This window comes from Poecilia mexicana, unplaced genomic scaffold (assembly GCF_051168715.1).
Source record: "Poecilia mexicana isolate PSO_F unplaced genomic scaffold, ASM5116871v1 scaffold_14, whole genome shotgun sequence".
Classification (NCBI taxonomy): domain Eukaryota; kingdom Metazoa; phylum Chordata; class Actinopteri; order Cyprinodontiformes; family Poeciliidae; genus Poecilia; species Poecilia mexicana.
Window position 1 is genome coordinate 29,477,160 of NW_028263383.1, and position 18,339 is coordinate 29,495,498.

An 18,339-nucleotide genomic window follows, 5' to 3' on the forward strand; every position below is an offset into this window, starting at 1 on the left:
TAGCTTGATAGCTAGCTCCGTGCTAGCTAGATGATTAGCTCTGAATATTTTTATTTTGTATATTCAGCTTGAAGCTTGCTTACTATATATTCGGTTTACAAACTAATATTCAGTTTGAAGCTAAACATGTTGCTTGCCAATAAAATATTTATTTTGAAACTGTAAGATGTATAAATGAATGAACAACATGGTGAAATTATGACTTTGACAGGCTAAATAACTCAATTTGTTGCTGTTAATTTCTGTGTACCTTTATAATCGACAACCATTTAGAAAAGTCTTTTAATTTATTGTTATTTATCACTAGATTAATTCCTGAAGAATAACATTAATCATTTTCAGATGTTTTATTGTGTTAGAAACTTTATTTAATCAAAACGAAGTAAATCAGCTCTAAAATGGACACTTTTAACAGAACCAGTGACACCAGAACCACAGACAGAAACGGAAGCAACAGTTTTTAGGAAAATCAATTTATTTACAGTAATAGTTACAGTTTATGATTTTTAAAACACATATAAAACAATTAAAGTTGGACTGTAGACTTGTTCTTAATGGATATTTTAATGAATATCTGATTTTAAAAACAATAAAAATGAACACATTTTTTTCTTTGTTTTTTTCTTCGTTCTAAAGTTGATCACCTTATTATTTAACTGGATAAATATAAAAGTGGAGTTTTTTCACTGGAGAAGCAGAAAGTCGAGCAGAGCATCACTGAAGAACTCAGAGAAACCCAGATCACAACCAGGATCCAGATCAGAACCGGGATCCGGATCAGAACCAGAACCGGGCTCCATGCAGGCCTGATGATCGGCCAGGCAGGGGAGTGGGGGGGGAGTCCACTGCGCCGGGGGGAAGAAAGGAAGAGGAGGAATAGAAGAAGTGGAGTCTGGAACCAGGAAGTTCAGCGATGAAGAGGAGGAGTTGGAGTGAGGAAGAGTAGAGCTACTGCAGTGCATGCTGGGACATTTGGAGCTGGGCTCTGATGATGATGGCTTCTTGTCAGACTTCCTCTTCCTTCTGCGGCGGAAGCTGCCGTTGTCGAATCTCTTCCCGCAGTCTGGGTCCAGAGTCCAGTAGCTTCCCTTACCTGGGGAGGAAGAGGAGGAGGAGGAGGAAGGTTACAGGAAGTGATGTCACATCTTACCGGAAGTGATGAAGGCGGGTGCAGACCTGGGTCGCCGTCGCCACGGGCGACCTTCCTGAAGCAGTCGTTGAGTGACAGGTTGTGGCGGATGGAGTTCTGCCAGCCTGCCCGGTTCCGGTCGTAGAATGGGAACTGGGTCGACACGAAGCTGTAGATCTGGCTCAGCGTCAGTCTCTGATTGGGTGAGCTCTGGATCGCCATGGCAATGAGGGCCGAGTACGAGTATGGGGGCCGCACCGGGCCCAGCAGATCCGAGGAGCAGAACCAGGACCAGAGCGGAGCGGTGCCGTGGACAGGGTTTGGAACCGGCCAGGGAAACGGAGTGGCGCTGGAGTAAAGGCTGCAGGTAGACCTGTCCAGATCCATGCTGTCTGAACACCTGCTGCTCACCTGGGCCTCTTATAGCCACAAGCCCCGCCCCAAGCCCCGCCCATTCCCCACTGAGTGGCTGTTGGGAGCAGGGTGGGGCGGGGCTTAATTTGAATAAGAACAGGCGGAATATCTGCCCCGGGGGCAACAGGGTGAGACGTTAGGACCTGAGTCAGCCAGGGGGAGATTCTACTACCACAACTGGTCCTGGTTCTGATCCAGTCCTGACTCTGATCCTGTCCAGGTTCTGATCTTGTTCAGGTCCTACATAAAGTTTTACTCACTTCCTGAGAAGCTGTGAGAAACATTTAATCCCTGAAGTCAGAACCAAGCTTTTCTGAAGTAAACAGAACCAGCTGGATCAGAACCAGGACTTGTTTGGACCAGTTTCTTTCAAAGTGTTTATCTGTTTGTTTATTAATCAGTTCATTTATCGGTTCCTTACAGTTGAATCGGTTCACTCCTCCAGATGTTTTCGTTCCCAGGTTTCCAGTTGTTGACGTTTCTAGGAATAAACGTTGAAACCGGATCGGACCCGGAGACTTCCTGAAGACATTTTAATCTGCAGCCATCAGACAGAACCTCCGGGATCGGATTAGAACCTGAACCAGACGGTGACTTAGCAGGTTTTCTGTTTGCAGCAGAAACTGGGATCATATCAGGCGTTTACTGGTTTCTGGATGCCATCTTTAAAAACATGGCAGCTCAGTTCAGATGATTAATGAGGTCAAAGGTCAGCCGAATGACTCCTGCAGACTGAGGTCACTGTGGAACATACTGACCGCTCAGAGCTACTCCACACAACCCACTGAGCTCACAGCATTGAAAACAGAAAACAAGCGATACAGCTCTAGTAAATAAATTTGTTTGATAAACTAAATGTAACAAATTAACTGAATCTTTAAAAGTTGGAGCTCCATTCTGTTTTTGGTTTCTCATCCTGTTATCTTGTCTTCTTCTTCTTTTGTTTATCTGGTGTGTAAAGCTGGTCGAATATCCAGGATGAAACCCTGAGGAACTCCACATCCAGACGTTGAGCTGCTGGATTTCTGTTCAAACATTTCCAGTTAAAACACACACAGTTCCCAGCTGATAAATGAGCTGCCAGTCTGTCAGCAGCGAGCGCTCAGAGTGGATTTACAGATTACCCCTGACACACACACAAACACACACACACACACACACACACACACACACACACACACACACACACACACACACACACACACAGGTCGTTAATTCATCTCCATCAGTCAGGCTGCAGCTAACGGATTTGTTATCGCATCACTTCCTGATCCGCTCAGGCTGCTGGCGGTTGGAGGCGAGCATAGTAATCTGTGGAGGGAACAGTCAAAACATCAGCAACCAACCACTTGGTGTGAGGGGTTAGGGGGAATGAGGGGGTGTTACCATGGGAACAGGTAACTGAACACCTTCAACTGTCTCCAGATGTAAAATCTCCAACCAGCAAAAGAAGCTAATAAACTGAATGTTTTTACAGTGAAACTAAACCTCAAACTAAATTTGTTTTTGTTTTTTTCAAATAAACTCTATAAACTGATACTAAACGTTTCTAGCTTCATGTTTCTGAGCTAATTTTGAGTGTGTAAATTTGTTTAATGGGGCTAAAACCGTCTCATTGCTGCCCTCTTTAGGTCGAACGGTGGTACTGCAGTTCCCCTGTTTGTTACATCACATCCTGTCCAGATTTTAAACCCGCGGTGCCCAAAGTCAGTCCTGGACGACTCCATGTTTTAGTTCTCTCCCTGGATCCAATGGGCTCTTTGCACCTCAGCTTCCGCGTTCGGGGTAAAGCGGCTCGATTGTTTCCGATCCAATACAAATATCATTTACATTAGGTGCTTGCAGGGCTTGGCCAAGGTTTGTACATCGATCCGAAGCCCCAACAAGTCAGCTGGAGAAAGGTTTTAAGATGTTCGCCTCGTTATACATTCACTGACACGAAGGTGAGTTTTACTTAAACTTTGTGGCTAACATTAACGTTAGCTTATGCTAGTAGGCAATATTCTCGGACATTGTTCTTGTAAAATGTGCTATTTAAGTATCTAAACATTCTAACGGACAATGTATTTATCTTATTTTCAAGTATATTATGTGTGTTTATTGTCGTTAGTGTCACAGACTAACGGGGAGGTTACGGTGCGGACTTTTTACTTCCGAAGCTCAACAAGCCTCATAGCTTAACAGTAGCGCAACTCTGGTGTCAGAGATCTGGTTCAGCTGTTCAGGTTCAAAGTTGCTGCTTTTAGAAAAATATGACCGTGTTGCTTCATGTCTCCGTGTTATTTCGTTTTATTACCTTTGTATGTTTCTTGTGAAGAGCTCAGATAGGACGGTGTTTACAGCAGTATGTTCAGGCGGATCAGTTGCTCGGCTGTCTGGCTCTGGTCTGCTCTCTCGTTCCCATAAACTCTTTCAGGCTGAATATAGAAGTGATTCCATGGAAATAACTCAGGGAGGCTCCTTTATTTACCATCCGTATCCCTGGTAGTTTTAGGCTGATCCGGAGTGAAGTGAAGGCTGCAAACTTTGCTGTGCGGCGTTAGCTGGTAGCGACAGATATTTACAAGCCATCTTCTTAATTCAGAATCGCTTGGAAATTAACGAAAACTTAAAAGCCCATTATATTAGGAAGACAACAATGTTAATAGTATTGTTTTTTTGCATCTGAAATACGACTTAGTCTTTTCTACCAGTCATGGTAACTCAAAGCGGAAAAAAGTGAGCCGCATTAGCTCCTGGAGATGTGACGTCAACGCCTTAGGTGCAAAGAGCCCATTATGGCTCGTTAGAAGGCCTAAGAAGAACATTGACATGCGGAAAAGGTTGTTACTACCATCTGGGAGAGAACTAGAACATGCAGAATGCCGAACCTCCAGGATCCACTTTGGGCATCACAGTCAGACGCACGCCCCCTGGTGGTGAGTCAGGAGCTGGAATAGCGAGTGTGGAGAGCATAGATCGTCAGCGTTTCTCACAGCAGCTGTCAGGAGTCGCAATAAAAGTCTCCAAAATAGAAGAACTTTATCAACAGGGTATTTACTGGAAGTTAATGCTAATGCGCTATACAACACAGCATGCAGTCCTTGAACCTGACCACATGATGCTCAGAGTTCAGTCAGAGCCTGACTGAAATAAAACTCCAGAACCTTTCTGATGTTTCCAGGTGTTTTAATGAAATCAGCTGATGGCAAAACAACACATTTACAGTAAAAGAGAAGAAGAACAAGAAGAAGAGGAGGTGCACAGAAGCTCTGCTTTAGTTTTATAGTTTGTGGGTCCAAATGGAACAGAACCAACATAAGCTCTAGTATTTCTGAAGAATATTCTTAAAGGTTTAAAAGTTGAAACTGAAAAGAGAAAAAAGAAAACAAAGCAACACGTGCAAAGACGGAGGACTTTCTGTTCATGCTCATTAGACCTTTGAACTGAACATTCATCTGAACCGGGTCCGACTGGAGCCGGCTTCGGTCTGGTTCAGTCTGTCAGGACCAGCTCTGCTCCAAATAGTAACCGGCCGGGTCCGACAGCAGACACTGGTTCTGGTGGCTGGAGCTCCGGTTTTTAGCATCAATGAGGACCAGAGGGGACTGGGAATAATGGTTGATGATGTCACTGACTGACGGGAAGAACTGGAGACAGGAAACAGCAGTTAGAGCCAAGAACGCTGCCCCCTACAGGCTAAATTAAAAACTACATCAGAGCGATGCCCCCTACAGGCTAAACACTGAAACTGCTAACAGTCAAAGCATGGTAATGTCTCGTAGCATTAGCGGCTAACAGGCAGGTGTTAATGCATGTGGATTAGCTGCTTGTGGCTCCTGTCTGTGACTCCAGAGGCCGTCGGTGGTTCTGACCTCCTGGGCTTTGAGTCCGGTTCCCAGCTGGAACTGCTGGTTGTGTTGCCGGATCTGGATGTTGTAGACTTTGTCCTGGTAGAAGACCATGAGGGTGAAGGGCTGGTTGGGCTGCTGCCGGGTGCTGTCCCTCACCAGGTAGGCCCCGTCCTGTGCGCACACACACACACACACACACACACACACACACACACACACACATTAACACCGGCTATCAGCTCATCCTGTAATCAGAGTCCTGATGCTGGATGGATTCTCACCCTCTGGACTTTCTTTAGGCATCCCTCAGCCTGCCCACGGCTCACCTTCCCAACGTACCAGTTTGGGTCCAGAGCCTGCAAACCAATACACACACACACACACACTGCTGAAGCTGCTGAATGTCCTCAGCCCCGCAGAGTGTAATGCAACAGCATCCCCTGCTGCCCAACCAGAGTCTGAACAGAAAATTGTGATTTTTCTGGACTCCCAGCTGGTCGAGGTTTGGTTTTAGAGCTGATGGTGTCTCTCACCTCGCTGGCAGCTGTGGTAGGAGGTGGAGGACGGCCGGGCGCCGCAATGCTGCCTCTGTGTTCGGCCATGGCTGAAAGCAGACAGACGGCATTCAGCAGCCGGTTTCTGATTCACAGTAAGATCAGCTGGAGCAAACTGAAGGTTTTATTCAGATTCAACCAGAAAATGTTCGGATTCCTTCAGGTTTCTCTTACCAGACTGCAGCTTGTGAGGCAGAGAGGCTGAGGAGGAAAAACTGCACAAAAATATTACCCTGTTAGAGATCATCTGAGGCAGAAACATTGAAGCTCCAGGAAAAATAATATTTTATTGCATATGTGTTGAAACTATCACTTTAATATGTTTAATATGAGACAGATAATCAGTGAAAACAATCTTCTCTGCTTCTTCCAAGTTGCTAGAAACAACCAATCAGAGCCAAGAGGCGGGACTTAGCACTGTCAATGACCTCATGTACACACTGCTGAACTAGCCGGTCAACACTAAGGCCAGTTAGTATAGCAGATAAATGGTTTTCATGTAATGGTGAGTTGTTTCTCCACCATTGGCACATTTAGCAGTGACTACATGAGGTTGATTGACAGCACTAAGGCCCGCCTCCTGGCTCTGATTGGTTGTTTTTGGTCGGGAGGAGGTGGAGCTGAATCTGTCTCATAAACTGTCATGACATGGTGACAGTTTTAACATCCATGTAAAAACAAATTTTTTATAAAAGTTACTGCAGCTTTAAGTGGTGAGCCTCCAGGGCCGCAGCCGACGCCCCAGGGCCCCGGGCACACTGCTCCGCGCTTTACTCTGATTTCATTTCTTTGTTTAAGCAGGTGAGCTATGAAGAACAAACTTTTATTAACGACCTTCTGTTGAGACGGGTGAGTAGAAGTGAAGGCTGACCTGGCGGCATGCTGCGGGAGGGGCCCGGGGATCCCGGGGCGCGGCGGCAGATTCTTGTGAAGAGGGAACGTGTTGTGTTTAGGGACTGTGGGAAAACAAGCAGAAGGAGGAAGCTTCCTTTATTCGCTCTGCGATGCTTCAGGATTTCAAACTGGACAATGGAACTCACTATCTTGTGTCTGCTGAAGAGAGAAGAGAAGAAAGGGTCAAAGGTCAGTCTCCATCAAAATCTGTTCTATATAGCAGTGAACAATCATGTTTCATCTAACATGAATCAATAAAAACCGGAGCAGCTTACCTCTCTGTGTCCATCGAACCTGAAAACAAAAATATCAAATTATTATCAGGAACTTTCTGGAACCAAAAGATTCAACCTGAACCACAGAGGACCTGCTAGGGGGCGCTACTCTGGCAGAGGAGTTGCTCCTGCTGACGGAGGAAGAAGGAGGAGGAAGAACCGGAGGTTTGGACCTGGGCGGTTCCGATGCGTCCGCTGGTGTCCTGTGAGGACAGACACATTAAAACTCCTGATGAGCAGCTAAAGCTAAACATGAGCATCTAGAACAGGAAACATTCAACACTTTGCAATCTAGACTAGAAGCTGCTGCTGTTCACTTCCTCCTGCTGGTTCTGCCTTCGTCGTCTGTTTTCTCTCTGCATTGCGAGCGCATCGCTGCAACAACATTGTGACTGAAGTTCACTAACAGTCAACAGGAGCCGCAGTTTAACGTTAAACCTGAACTGTTTGACGTAAGCGGCCATGTTTGACGCCTGTGATCCAGACGTAGCTGTAATCTTTAAAACTGGTCTTCAGTTTTATTTATAGACTTTTTCTATAAAAAAAACTTGAAAACTTTGATGACTACATGAAGGCACTAGGTGTGGGGTTTGCCACCCGGCAGGTGGGGAACCGAACCAAGCCTAATTTCGTGATGAGCGTGGATGATCAGGGGCTGATCTGTATGAAGTCTCAGAGGTCAAATTCAAGCTTAACGAGCCTTTCAATGAGACAACTGCTGATGACCAGAAGACGAGGACTGTGGTTAGTCTCACTTTCAGGTTTTGCCATAAAGGCACAATTTGTTCCTGTTTTCTTAGAAAAATCTATTTTAAAAATCCCAAGTATCTAAATATGTTTCAGCTCAAATGAAGTGTGAAAAACTTGAACAAAAATACATTTCTGTTGTGCAGAAACTTAATTTCCTGAAACCAGCTGGTATTAGCTTTATACGTGGTTTACTGCTAACAAGACTGTATCATTTCTTCTTCTTCTCCAAAAAAAAAAAAACTGTTTCTGCTTAGTTTACTCCAGATTATCTTCGTTTCATTTAACTAAAACTCATTTAGTACAGCTATTTAGCTATTCTAGCTTCTACCACTTTAGCTTACCTTAACTTAGTTTGTTGAATTATCCTCTACTTTAACTTAGTTTACTTTAGTTTAGCATAAAATCATCTCAGTGAATCTATTAACTTTCCTCTCCTACCAAGTTTTTGTGAGTTAGTATTAATTTTATTTTACTTTTGATCAGTTGCTGTGCTAAAGTGATTGAGAATATTCATCTCTTCACATGTAGAGATGAATAAACAAGCACCAAGATGTTAGCTAACTTAAACTCAAAGACTTTTGAAAATCCTAGAGGACCGCCCATGAAAGAGACTTCAGAAGTTACATAAAACTATAACAGGAAGTATAACAGGAAGTCATATGAGATGGATGGCTATGGGCCAATTCACCAATTCACGTCCTTTGCAGAGTCATATCCACATTTCATAGCTTAACCTTAGTGTATTAGCTTATTTTCCACTGTAGTGTTTTATATATATTATAAAGATAAATAATGTAAATTAAAACTGTTTTATATCTTCTCATTCATTCAATTAAACCAGTTATGCATTTTCATATTTTATAAAATGTATTCTGATTTCTATGAACAAGATTTAACTTCATGTTTTTGTTAAAATATGTATTCTGTGTGTGTGTGTGTGCGCGTTTGTTTGTAATACCTTGTGGGGACGATTTTCCTGACACATACTACGTTGTGGGGACCAATTGCTCCTTGTGGGGACCGGAGCCTGGTCCCCCCAAGGGGAAACCCTGTTTTTGGGTCAGGGGTCAGAGTTAGGACTAAGGTATGAATTGAGTTTTGGTTAGGGTTAGGGTTAGGTATGTGATAGGGTTAGGAAAAGGGTAAAGGTAAGGTTTAGGCTGTAGAAATGAATGGAAGTCAATGGAAAGTCCCCACAAAGATAGCAACACAAACGTGTGTGTGTGTGTGTGTGTGTGTGTGTGTGTGTGTGTGTACGCACCTCCAGGACTGTGCACCAGGCTGCAAAAACAAAATTAAGTTAGAAACATTAAACTTTAAATTTCAGTGTAATTTTGCGTGTGTGTGTGGGGGGGGTTCCTCAGGGTCGAGTTGTCATACTCCCTTTTTTTCTCATTCTAAACTTTATTGTACTGAGTTGTAGAACGTTGATAAATGTGCAGCAGCTGAGTTAGCTTTAAAGGACACTCACTCTGTCTGCTGAGTTGAACTGATGTCCTGAGAAAGAGAGAGAACAGAGCAAATGTCCACAGATTATTCTCAGTGTTTCAGCGATGGCAGCCGGAGCTGTTGGCTGAACGGCTGAGGGATTACCTCTGATGGGGGACTGGGTGTTTCGTGACTCGCGTCCAGGTTTGATGTCGCGACACACCTTAGGAGGCCCTGCAGGAACTGAACACCAACAACAGCAATGAGACACATGAATACGACAAAGTACCAATGATTTTTAAATTACCAGAAAAAAGACAAAATATTATGAGAATGAAGTTGTAATATTAGTAAATCAAAGTGGTAACTTCATAACTCTTACATGGAAAGTAACAATAAATTAAAATGATGAATGTTTAACATCTTGTGAGTTTCAGTTTACAAATAAGAAAATATTTAATCGTTCAACACGTGAGCATTAAATTGTTTTCAGCAGCAGCACTCTGAAATGTTTTTAACAAAATTTTTCTCATATTTTGCATCTTTACTTTGCTAATATTCTGACCTTATCCCTGTAATATTTAGACTTTTTTCCTGTAGTAAAATAATCTGTTTGTTTCTGTTTTTATGAACGTACGGTTTCCTGGCAGTCGTCCGTGAGGAGACGGGTCTCTTCTGGACTCTACGGGCTGCACAAACACAAACACAAAAAAAAGTTCAGTAAAAATGAATCAGCTGGAAGAACTGGAAACTCTAAACTTCACATCCAAACAACTTGTTTCCACTAACCAACATCTTTATTCCATCCACATAAAATACATCGCCGCTGGTTTGACGTAACCCCAGAATGATTCATTAATTAGTAAGAGGGCAGACGTTACTTTAACTAGACTTAATTTAGGTTTAATTCTCTTCATCATTTCAGGACTTTATAAAAATCTGTGATGGTTCAACTTTCAATTCCTAAAATACATCCAGTTTCACATCAAGCTGAAAAACACACTGTACATGTGTTTTTCTTTTCTATTGTATTTCTGAATTTAAGCTCAATTGTTTTCTTGGGTTGTATTATTTTTTCTATAATATCTGGTTGAAGGCTTTACAGGACACGGAGCAGAAAATGCAGAAAAAAATGTTTCAGAACGAACCTGAAATTGTCTCATTAGCTGCAATTTCATTACAAATGTGAGCAAATCTTTAAGTATTTTCAAATGTCAAATGTTAAAAAACAAAAAAAACATGATTTAGCATTTGTTGAGTTTCCATTAACTAAGAAATGAAGCTGAAATACCAGGTGAATAAGTTTGTTGAGGCGACAAGTCATTAAAACCATTGCAGCGATGATCTCCCTCTTAACGCCGCCTGTCTGTTTCATAATGAATAGATTTAAGATTATTTTAATAACTTATGAAATTTTAAACGGTTTGGCTCAAAACTAATCAGATAAAAATTCTTTGTTATTGTTTCTCAGATTTTTCTCTGTTGTTGCTCTGGAATAAATTTCCTTCCAAATCAGATCTGATCAGTTTAATCCATTCTTAAAACTTATTTCAGCCGAGGTCTGACGCTGCAGCCTTCCTGTTCTCATTTTGATCATTTTATTCCACTGTGATTTTATAGTTTTTATGTGAAGTTTGAACCTGTTTGTAAAAGTGTTACATAAACATTGACTTTCTACTTCCTGTCTTCTTCTTCTGCGTTTCCCTCAGTAGAAACCTCCGGCTGCTGATCATGTGACTCGTGATCCGAATAAAGTGTTTCCACTGCAGTTTTGCAAAATAAGTCTATTTCAATACAAAGAACCACCTCAATGTTTTATCAAAAATCTTGACTTCTTTTAAATTTTCATTAAGTGAATTTATTTGTATAAGTTTGCAACAAATTCTGTGTCTGATAGAAACGCCTGTGAGTCCTGAATGACTGAATGAGTTCAGGAGCGTCTCAGAGAGGAAAAGCTGAACAGAATCCAATTTTTATAGAAATATAAAACAGGTGAATGAATGAATGTTAATGCAAGAGAATCAGCACAAGAACTGTTATAAATGTAGAAATGACTAAAGTCTGATGCCGTTTTTCAGTGTAGCTGTTCAGACTGACCATGCGGGCCGGGGGTGCAGACAGTGAGGTGGGGGGGCGGGGACACAGAGCGGGGGGCGGGCCTCTGGCCGCCACGTTGTTGTCCCTCCGGTCTGCACACAGAAACAGAAACCGTTAACCTCTGATGACCTGTGACCTGGTGACCTCGCTGTGGGTTTGATGGGGTCAGCGTTGTGTGACTGCTGCGCCATGTGAGTACCGATGTAGTCCCCGTCCCCAATGGGCTGAGACGGGCACAGCTTGTGGTCCTCTGCGGGTTCAGAGGGCGGCGGCTCGTAGTCGTTACCCGCGTCCAGGTCGTCATTCGGGGACTCGTAGTCCCTGTCATCTTCGTCGCTGTACGGACTCTCGTAGTCATCGTCAAACTCTTCGTCGTCCTGCAGAGCAGAAGATCATCTCTTAAAGAACCGAGTCCTGTTAGGCTTCATGTTCATGAAACATGAAGCCATTTTTCAGTGTAGCTGTTTTCCCTCAGGAGGGAAAACATCAACCTAGGAAAGGGTCAAAGGTCATCTCCAAACCGTCTGAGAGGAAAACGTCTCAGACATTCCAGCAGATTCAGATCAAGGTCAGAGGTCAGAACATGAAACAGCAGAATCCCAAATCGCTTTGGGGTTACAGTTAAAATTGAACAGCAATAATCTGAGTCATAAGAGAAAAAATAGGTTTAATTTCACCATGTTATTCTTTAGTTTATAAAAGTCAAACTAAATACTTAGTTTGCAAACTAAATTACAGTTTGAAGATAATTTACTTAGCAGGCTAAATATATATTTAAAAAGTTAAATATTTAGTTTAGCAGGAGTTTGTGAATCATTTTTGACAGACGATGTATTTCAGTGTTTTAGTGAATCCTACAGGCTGTTGGATCTTTCATGTTTCTGTCGATAACGACGCAGCAGAATGAGATGTGTTGTTGTTCATCTTATATTAACAGTAATTTTTCCTTCATTGGTGTTTAAATAAATCAGCAGAAAAACAGGGTTAAAGTGAAATCAGGTCAGACTCACAAACTCGTCTTCGCCCCATCCTCCATCAACGTTCATCTCTGCAAAGGACAAAGAAACACGTTACCAACGTCTCACATTAGCTTCTGTATCGCTACATCACTTCAGTATTTAGAGGCCGTTTCATGGAGACAGTTTACATGGAGAGCATTTCCATGGAGACCAACTGTTGTTGTGTTTCACATCAGGAACAACCCAGAACCTTGCAGGACTGGTCATCTCAGAGTAACAAACTAGTTTAATACCAGATGATCATAATTCAACTGGAGCCAAATGGAAAGAACCGAGCCGATCACTTCCTGTTCTGGTTCTGTCAACGAAAACCCAATCAAACCTGACCAGCTCAGGAGACGGAAACTAACTCACCTGGTTCTTGATACTTAGGAGTCGACCTGTGAAGCAGAAACACACAAACAGGACATGAATCAGTTCAGTTATGAACCAATTCACTTATGAACCAGTTCAGTTATTAGTTCAGCAGCTGGGATGAGTGTTGTCTCCTTTATGTCTGAGGTCCAGTTTCTTGTTTTAGCAGGACTGTCGTCATGGTATCGTCATAACTAACATTAGAGCTGTCAGTTATAGGGAATCGTTCATAAAGTTAGAGTCAAAAATTACAACAGTTTGGGTTATTTTAGTCATAATTAATTTTTCAAAGTCAAGTCAAAGTTATTCATTAATTTCCTTGTGTCGCAGTTTGAAACTAACAATTTAATAAGCCGAATAAATATTTTAGCTACTTGTTCTGATGTTGAAATAGATTATGAAAGTAGAAGCTGGATCTGCAAACTGATTATATAAACTGGAAAAAGAAGAAATGAAAAAGGAGCACAACAAGAAACTGAAACAAAGAAAAGAAATAAAAAGTAATTGCTTTGTTTACATCTAAATATTTTAGCTAATGTGCAAATTCACTTGTTTTACAGTTGAAGTAGACTATCAAAGTAAAAGCTCTGGCAAAACCACTAGATAAACTGAAAAAATAAATAAATAAAATTAGAAAAAAAAAGAAAATAGAAAAACAAAGAAGAAAGAAAAGAATGTTTAGCTTCAAGCTAAATGTTTAGCTGTTTAATTTGAATATTTAGTTAGCATAACCGGATGAGAGTGACTGAAATTATTTATTTCTCCAGGCAGGCTGAATGACTCGAATTATTTTTGTTCTGTGGTTAACAGATGTTTGTTTGTGTGAGACGTACTTTTTAGAAAACAAGCCTTTCTTCTCGTTCTTGTAGATTTCATTGCTGATCTTAGAAATCATCCTGCAGACATAAACACAGATTAAGCAAAAACAGCCATGAAGACAAAACAAAGATAATTGTCTTTATTAATTCTGTGCTTTAGATAAGGTAGAGAAGCTGTTTGTGTTCAGTCTGAGATGAAAACCTTCCTCTGACTTACGGAGCGTGAAGCTTGGGGAACTTCTGCAGGTCGTTGTCTGTCAGATTCTGCAGAAACAAAAATATCAGTAAGGATTATGATCCTGGCCTTCGTCACTCCTCTTCCTCCTCCTCTTCCTCCAGAAACACTCACCACAAACCTGGAGCCGCTGATGGAGTTCTTCAGAACCACCTTATCACAGCCGGGGAGGTTCATCTGCCACAAACACAGTTCGTCCTTCAGCACAACTTTACCAGACCGATAGACAGAGGCCAGGGCCAGTCCAGACCGGGGGCCTGAAGGGGGCCTCAGGGGCCAAAGGGGGGCCACCAGGGAACACCGGCCCCTGGTGACTGGACCAGAACTGGTTCTGGTCCGGTTACAGCTGGGTCCAGAATGGATCATCAACACAGCAGCTCATCTACAGCTGCTTGAAAAACTAAAGAATCAACATGCTTCAATGGTCTAGTCAAAGTCCAGACTAGGCAATACATAGTGCAAACATGGAAGAGCTGAAGCAGCTTTGAGAAGAAGAACCAACCCAAACCCCTAAAGGTTTGACCCTTTAGGGTTCCTGCCTGGTTCTGGTTCAGGTTCAGTACCAGGCTCAGTAGCTAATTCAGCTCATCAGCAGATAATTAGCATCTGCATCAGCAGGAAGTGGTTCCTGTTTGTTGCATCGTTCTGGACCTGAAACGACCATCTCAGCGCTTCTATCCAACCCAGTTTGGTTCCCAGGATGCATCGGGAATAAAGACATTTTCCTCCATGACATCCACCATCAGCTGCACTGTACTGGACCAGAACCAGACTCTGGGGACTCCCAGGGTTCAGGACGATATAAGATGTGGTAACAGAGAAAAAGAGGAAAGGTTCTGATTCTGGCTCTGGTTCCTCACCCGCTTCAGGTAGTCGGCCAGCTGCTGGGGGCTCCAGCCCATCACCACCGACCTCTGGGGAACCGAACTCATCCTGCGTCTGTCCAGCTGAACTCGGCGCTCAGAGCAACATCAGAGGAAACGCTGCAGATCTTAGGCGTTCAGTTTCCAATTCCTTCAGTGACTCGTTTCTCCTTCCTGTCAAATCGCAAAACAAAACTCAGAAAAACCAAATACCTGCAGGGTTTCCTCAGCTTCCACTTCCCCAAACGCACCGTCTGTCCGTCTGCAGGAACCAGCACCAGAGATGGGACAAACATGTCACAAAGTGCCCAAGATGGCTTCCTTCTGTCTCTCCCCTCCCTCTTTGAGGAAGTGAGTGTGCAGCGGGGGGGCAGCAGCAGCGTCTTCCTCCTTCCCCTGCCGACCGCAGAGTCAAACAGCCGCCGCAGCTGCACCCACTCACTGCAACACGGCGACGCAACAGATAGCAAATTGACTTAGGGTTCACACCAAAGCCACCATGCTGCTCTCAGCCGGGACTGGGTCGGTTCTGCCGGACCTGGGTCGGTCCACGTCAGAACACTCCTGCAATAAAACAGACTTTATTCATGAAGACGTTTCCCTCGCTGCTTTAATTACAGAAGTTCTGAGTTCACTTCTCACTTTCTGTTTTCTGGTAGAAACTCGAAACACTTCGAGGGAAGATTTCTTTTTTCTTCTTTTTTCTTCAACTGGAAAAACAAAACGAGGTCAGATTGAGAAAACGGAAATCATGGGTAGAGATAAAACAAAAAAACCCATCGAGAATGAGTCGATGTCTGAATGGCAAAGGTCAAAGGTCACTGGAGTGGAGAAAAACACCTACAATTTCCTCTACAGTCGATGGTGATTCTGCAGGAGCTGCAGAGATCCACTGCTCAGGTGGAAGAAAACCATCACAAGTCTGGACGTTATGGAAAACTGTTGATGAAAGACAATCAGAAGAAGTTATGTTAGAAACAATTCATCAGATGAATCAATTATTGAAATAATGAACTAATTTAGTAATCAATTAATCATTAACTTCAGTATAGAGACTGTAATAGAGACCATTAGCTGATAGAACAACAGCATCAGAGCTGTAATGAGGCCAAAACTGAACAATAAATATGAACATCATACATTTAAAATGAATAAAACTTTCATGTTTGTAAATCTATTCTACCAGAACAGCTTCACTTGTTTCAGAATCTGGAATAAATCTCCTATTAAATCACTTTTTCAATCCAGTTATTAATCAGTCATCAAACTCATTTTTATTTTATTATTCTGAGAGCAAGAACCTGTATGTAAACTTACTTTATATTTGGCATGATTACCCACAGTTTGCCATCATTTGACCAACTTTAATTGGATTAGCTGCCAAGGAACATTTATCAGAAAGAAACCCTTTGTTGAATAAATTTTATGTTACATAATTTAACAGAAACAAATTAAAATTTTTGCTAAAACACAGATCCAAGTTAGAAGCCATATACTGGAAGCAGCAGCAAATTAATCTTCTTTAATTGTGCGGTAAATAACTTTTATAATTTAGGTACACACACAGATTTAGGTAACGAACAAAATAAAACAAAATGAAATTTGTGCATCATAAATTTAGCTTAATTTAGCCTAGCTTCTATGGTTAGCTTATGCTAACTACACAAATGAATGTGGATACATCACTAAATATTTTATTAAAGTTATTTTTAAATATATTTGATCGTTTGTGGAGTTCATAAGTTTATTATAAGAATATATTTACCTGTTATAAGTTTTATCGCCATGATGACACTGGCAGCAGCAGTAGCTGGTGGTTTCATCCGGTCTGAACCGGTTTCAACCAGTCTGAACTAGCTTAAACAGCTTTGCCGCCTTTTCTTCTGTAGTTCTTTGTTTTAACTTGAACATAGTTCAAATATTATGTCCTAAATATAGATAAATAAATGCTTCATTGATAGATGCCACACAAAACCAATAAATGTATTCAACTTTCATCCGGATGTTAGCGTGTTGACATTTATTCTTTATCTCTTTATTGCTTCAGCTCTGTGTTTAATGGTCTTATTGTTTATAATATTACTTTCTGTGTTGCCTGCAGTGGTTTCTGTTTTTTTTTTTGTTTGTTTGTTTTTTAATTACTACAGGCTTCAACATCAAGATTTCTTATTGCTTGATGGATGAATCACCTGCTGAAGTCACAATTCCAACTTTGGAAAGTCTCCACCAACCCTAACCTAAATATCCAATATGGCTTCCACAACACTTTAAAATGTGATGATAGCTGCAGTATTATTTCTTATTCAGTCAGTCTCTATGAATCAGTTGCCAGTCATTTCTATGTGATCTTCCATTAGTAAATGTGTTGCTAGTAGCTATGATGTTTTAGTTTGTAAACTTGTGTTGAGAACTGGAAGGCCTCTCTGACCTCTGATGTTATCCTGCCATGATTCAGGTACCTACAGTTGGGGGAGGAGGTGCATTGGGGGAGTGCAGACATGAAAATAAAGAGCCTTCAGATGCAGAAGTGGTTAAAATTATAGTAAGAGCTTCACTGTGGCGTGAAAATGTAAATTTATACAAATAAGCAACTAGCCCACTTACATGTATTTATAGAATTATGAAACATTTTACAAGTGAATGATTCATTTTCCTGTGCACATTAACAAGTGTTTCTGATTAAGCAAGTAAAGAATAAAACTTTGATGAAACCAAACTGTCTGTGATAAATGTAATCAAAATTTACTTAGTTTAGCCTACCTCAGTTTAGCATACCAACCTAATGTTGACTAGCATTAGCTTAGCCTTCCTTAACTTCCCATCTTGCCTTAGCCAAATTTACCAATTGCTCTGTTTGTTTCTGGAACTCCTTATATCCAAGTGGAGAGCATTCCAGTTACAAGTTGGAAAACAGTGAGACTTGCTAACTGATGCTAACTAACCACTAACAACATATTTCTCTCAATTTTATGAGTTCAAACACCAGTCAATCTCTTGGCCTGATTCAGTCTAGATGACAGAATTCACTGACAGACAGACTGAATCACCTTTGAAATCATGTTCTTTTATTTTATTTTTATCTCTATGAAAATATTTGAGCAGCTTTGTGTAAACATTGTGGTAGGCCTACAGATTTTCAGTCACTGAGGAGATTAATATAAATCAGTTAGGCTGCGTTCACACCAGCCTTGTTTAGACTGGTAATCTAATTTCAGTCCATTTGCCTAGGAAGTCCGTTTACGTTGGTGAGCTCTGAATGGTTATCAACCTCTGACCTCTGATCCTCCAAACCTTGATGTGGATTCGGTTGAAGTTCGGTGTGAACAGCAAGCGAACCGCAGACCCCTCCAAAAGCAGGAAGAGGATTGCAGCGCAGGACATTCTGGGTAAATACAACCAAAACAGACACGTCAGCCTAGCGATAGGAGAAAATATCTCGTGGTTTTTAGCCAAAGACCAGAGAAATCCTCTAACCACTAAAATCTTAATTTTTGTTTACAATTTGCGATGGAGGAATTAGTGCGCAGTGTCTTCTTCAGAGGTTTTTGTGTCGCTTCCTTCAGTGGTTCTTGGTGCAGCGCCCCCACAGGTGAGTAGGGAACAGTTTGCTCAAAGGGTTTGCCTGGTTTGAGAAAAAGAACTACAGCAGCTGGAAATGGGAAACATTTCACTCCAA

At 41.8% G+C, this 18,339-nt stretch overlaps 2 protein-coding genes across 3 annotated transcripts; both read right to left on the reverse strand.

Annotated features, from left to right (window-relative positions):
* Window positions 1-345: 345 nt before the first annotated feature.
* On the reverse strand, window positions 346-1,945 carry foxi3a (forkhead box I3a). The gene is made up of 2 exons (XM_014994609.2): window positions 1,177-1,945; window positions 346-1,093 (listed from the first exon to the last, which is right to left on the reverse strand). The coding sequence occupies exons 1-2, from the start codon at window positions 1,514-1,516 to the stop codon at window positions 684-686; spliced, it is 750 nt and encodes a 249-aa protein (XP_014850095.1). The 5' UTR covers window positions 1,517-1,945; the 3' UTR covers window positions 346-683.
* Window positions 1,946-4,690: 2,745 nt separating this feature from the next.
* lcp2a (lymphocyte cytosolic protein 2a) lies at window positions 4,691-15,177 on the reverse strand. 2 transcript variants are annotated; one of them, XM_014994605.2, is made up of 22 exons: window positions 14,915-15,177; window positions 14,661-14,837; window positions 13,915-13,977; window positions 13,783-13,829; window positions 13,581-13,643; window positions 12,748-12,773; window positions 12,385-12,422; window positions 11,574-11,751; window positions 11,375-11,466; window positions 9,915-9,966; window positions 9,443-9,520; window positions 9,321-9,346; window positions 9,111-9,130; window positions 7,192-7,302; window positions 7,100-7,118; window positions 6,971-6,983; window positions 6,802-6,886; window positions 6,105-6,145; window positions 5,910-5,980; window positions 5,658-5,732; window positions 5,398-5,547; window positions 4,691-5,172 (listed from the first exon to the last, which is right to left on the reverse strand). In XM_014994605.2, the coding sequence occupies exons 2-22, from the start codon at window positions 14,730-14,732 to the stop codon at window positions 5,026-5,028; spliced, it is 1,467 nt and encodes a 488-aa protein (XP_014850091.2). In that variant the 5' UTR covers window positions 14,733-14,837; window positions 14,915-15,177; the 3' UTR covers window positions 4,691-5,025. The 2 variants fall into 2 exon arrangements, with proteins under 2 accessions (XP_014850091.2, XP_087868598.1); XM_088012472.1 differs by lacking the exons at window positions 14,661-14,837; window positions 14,915-15,177 and having other exon boundaries at window positions 13,922-13,977.
* Between the last annotated feature and the right edge of the window lie 3,162 nt (window positions 15,178-18,339).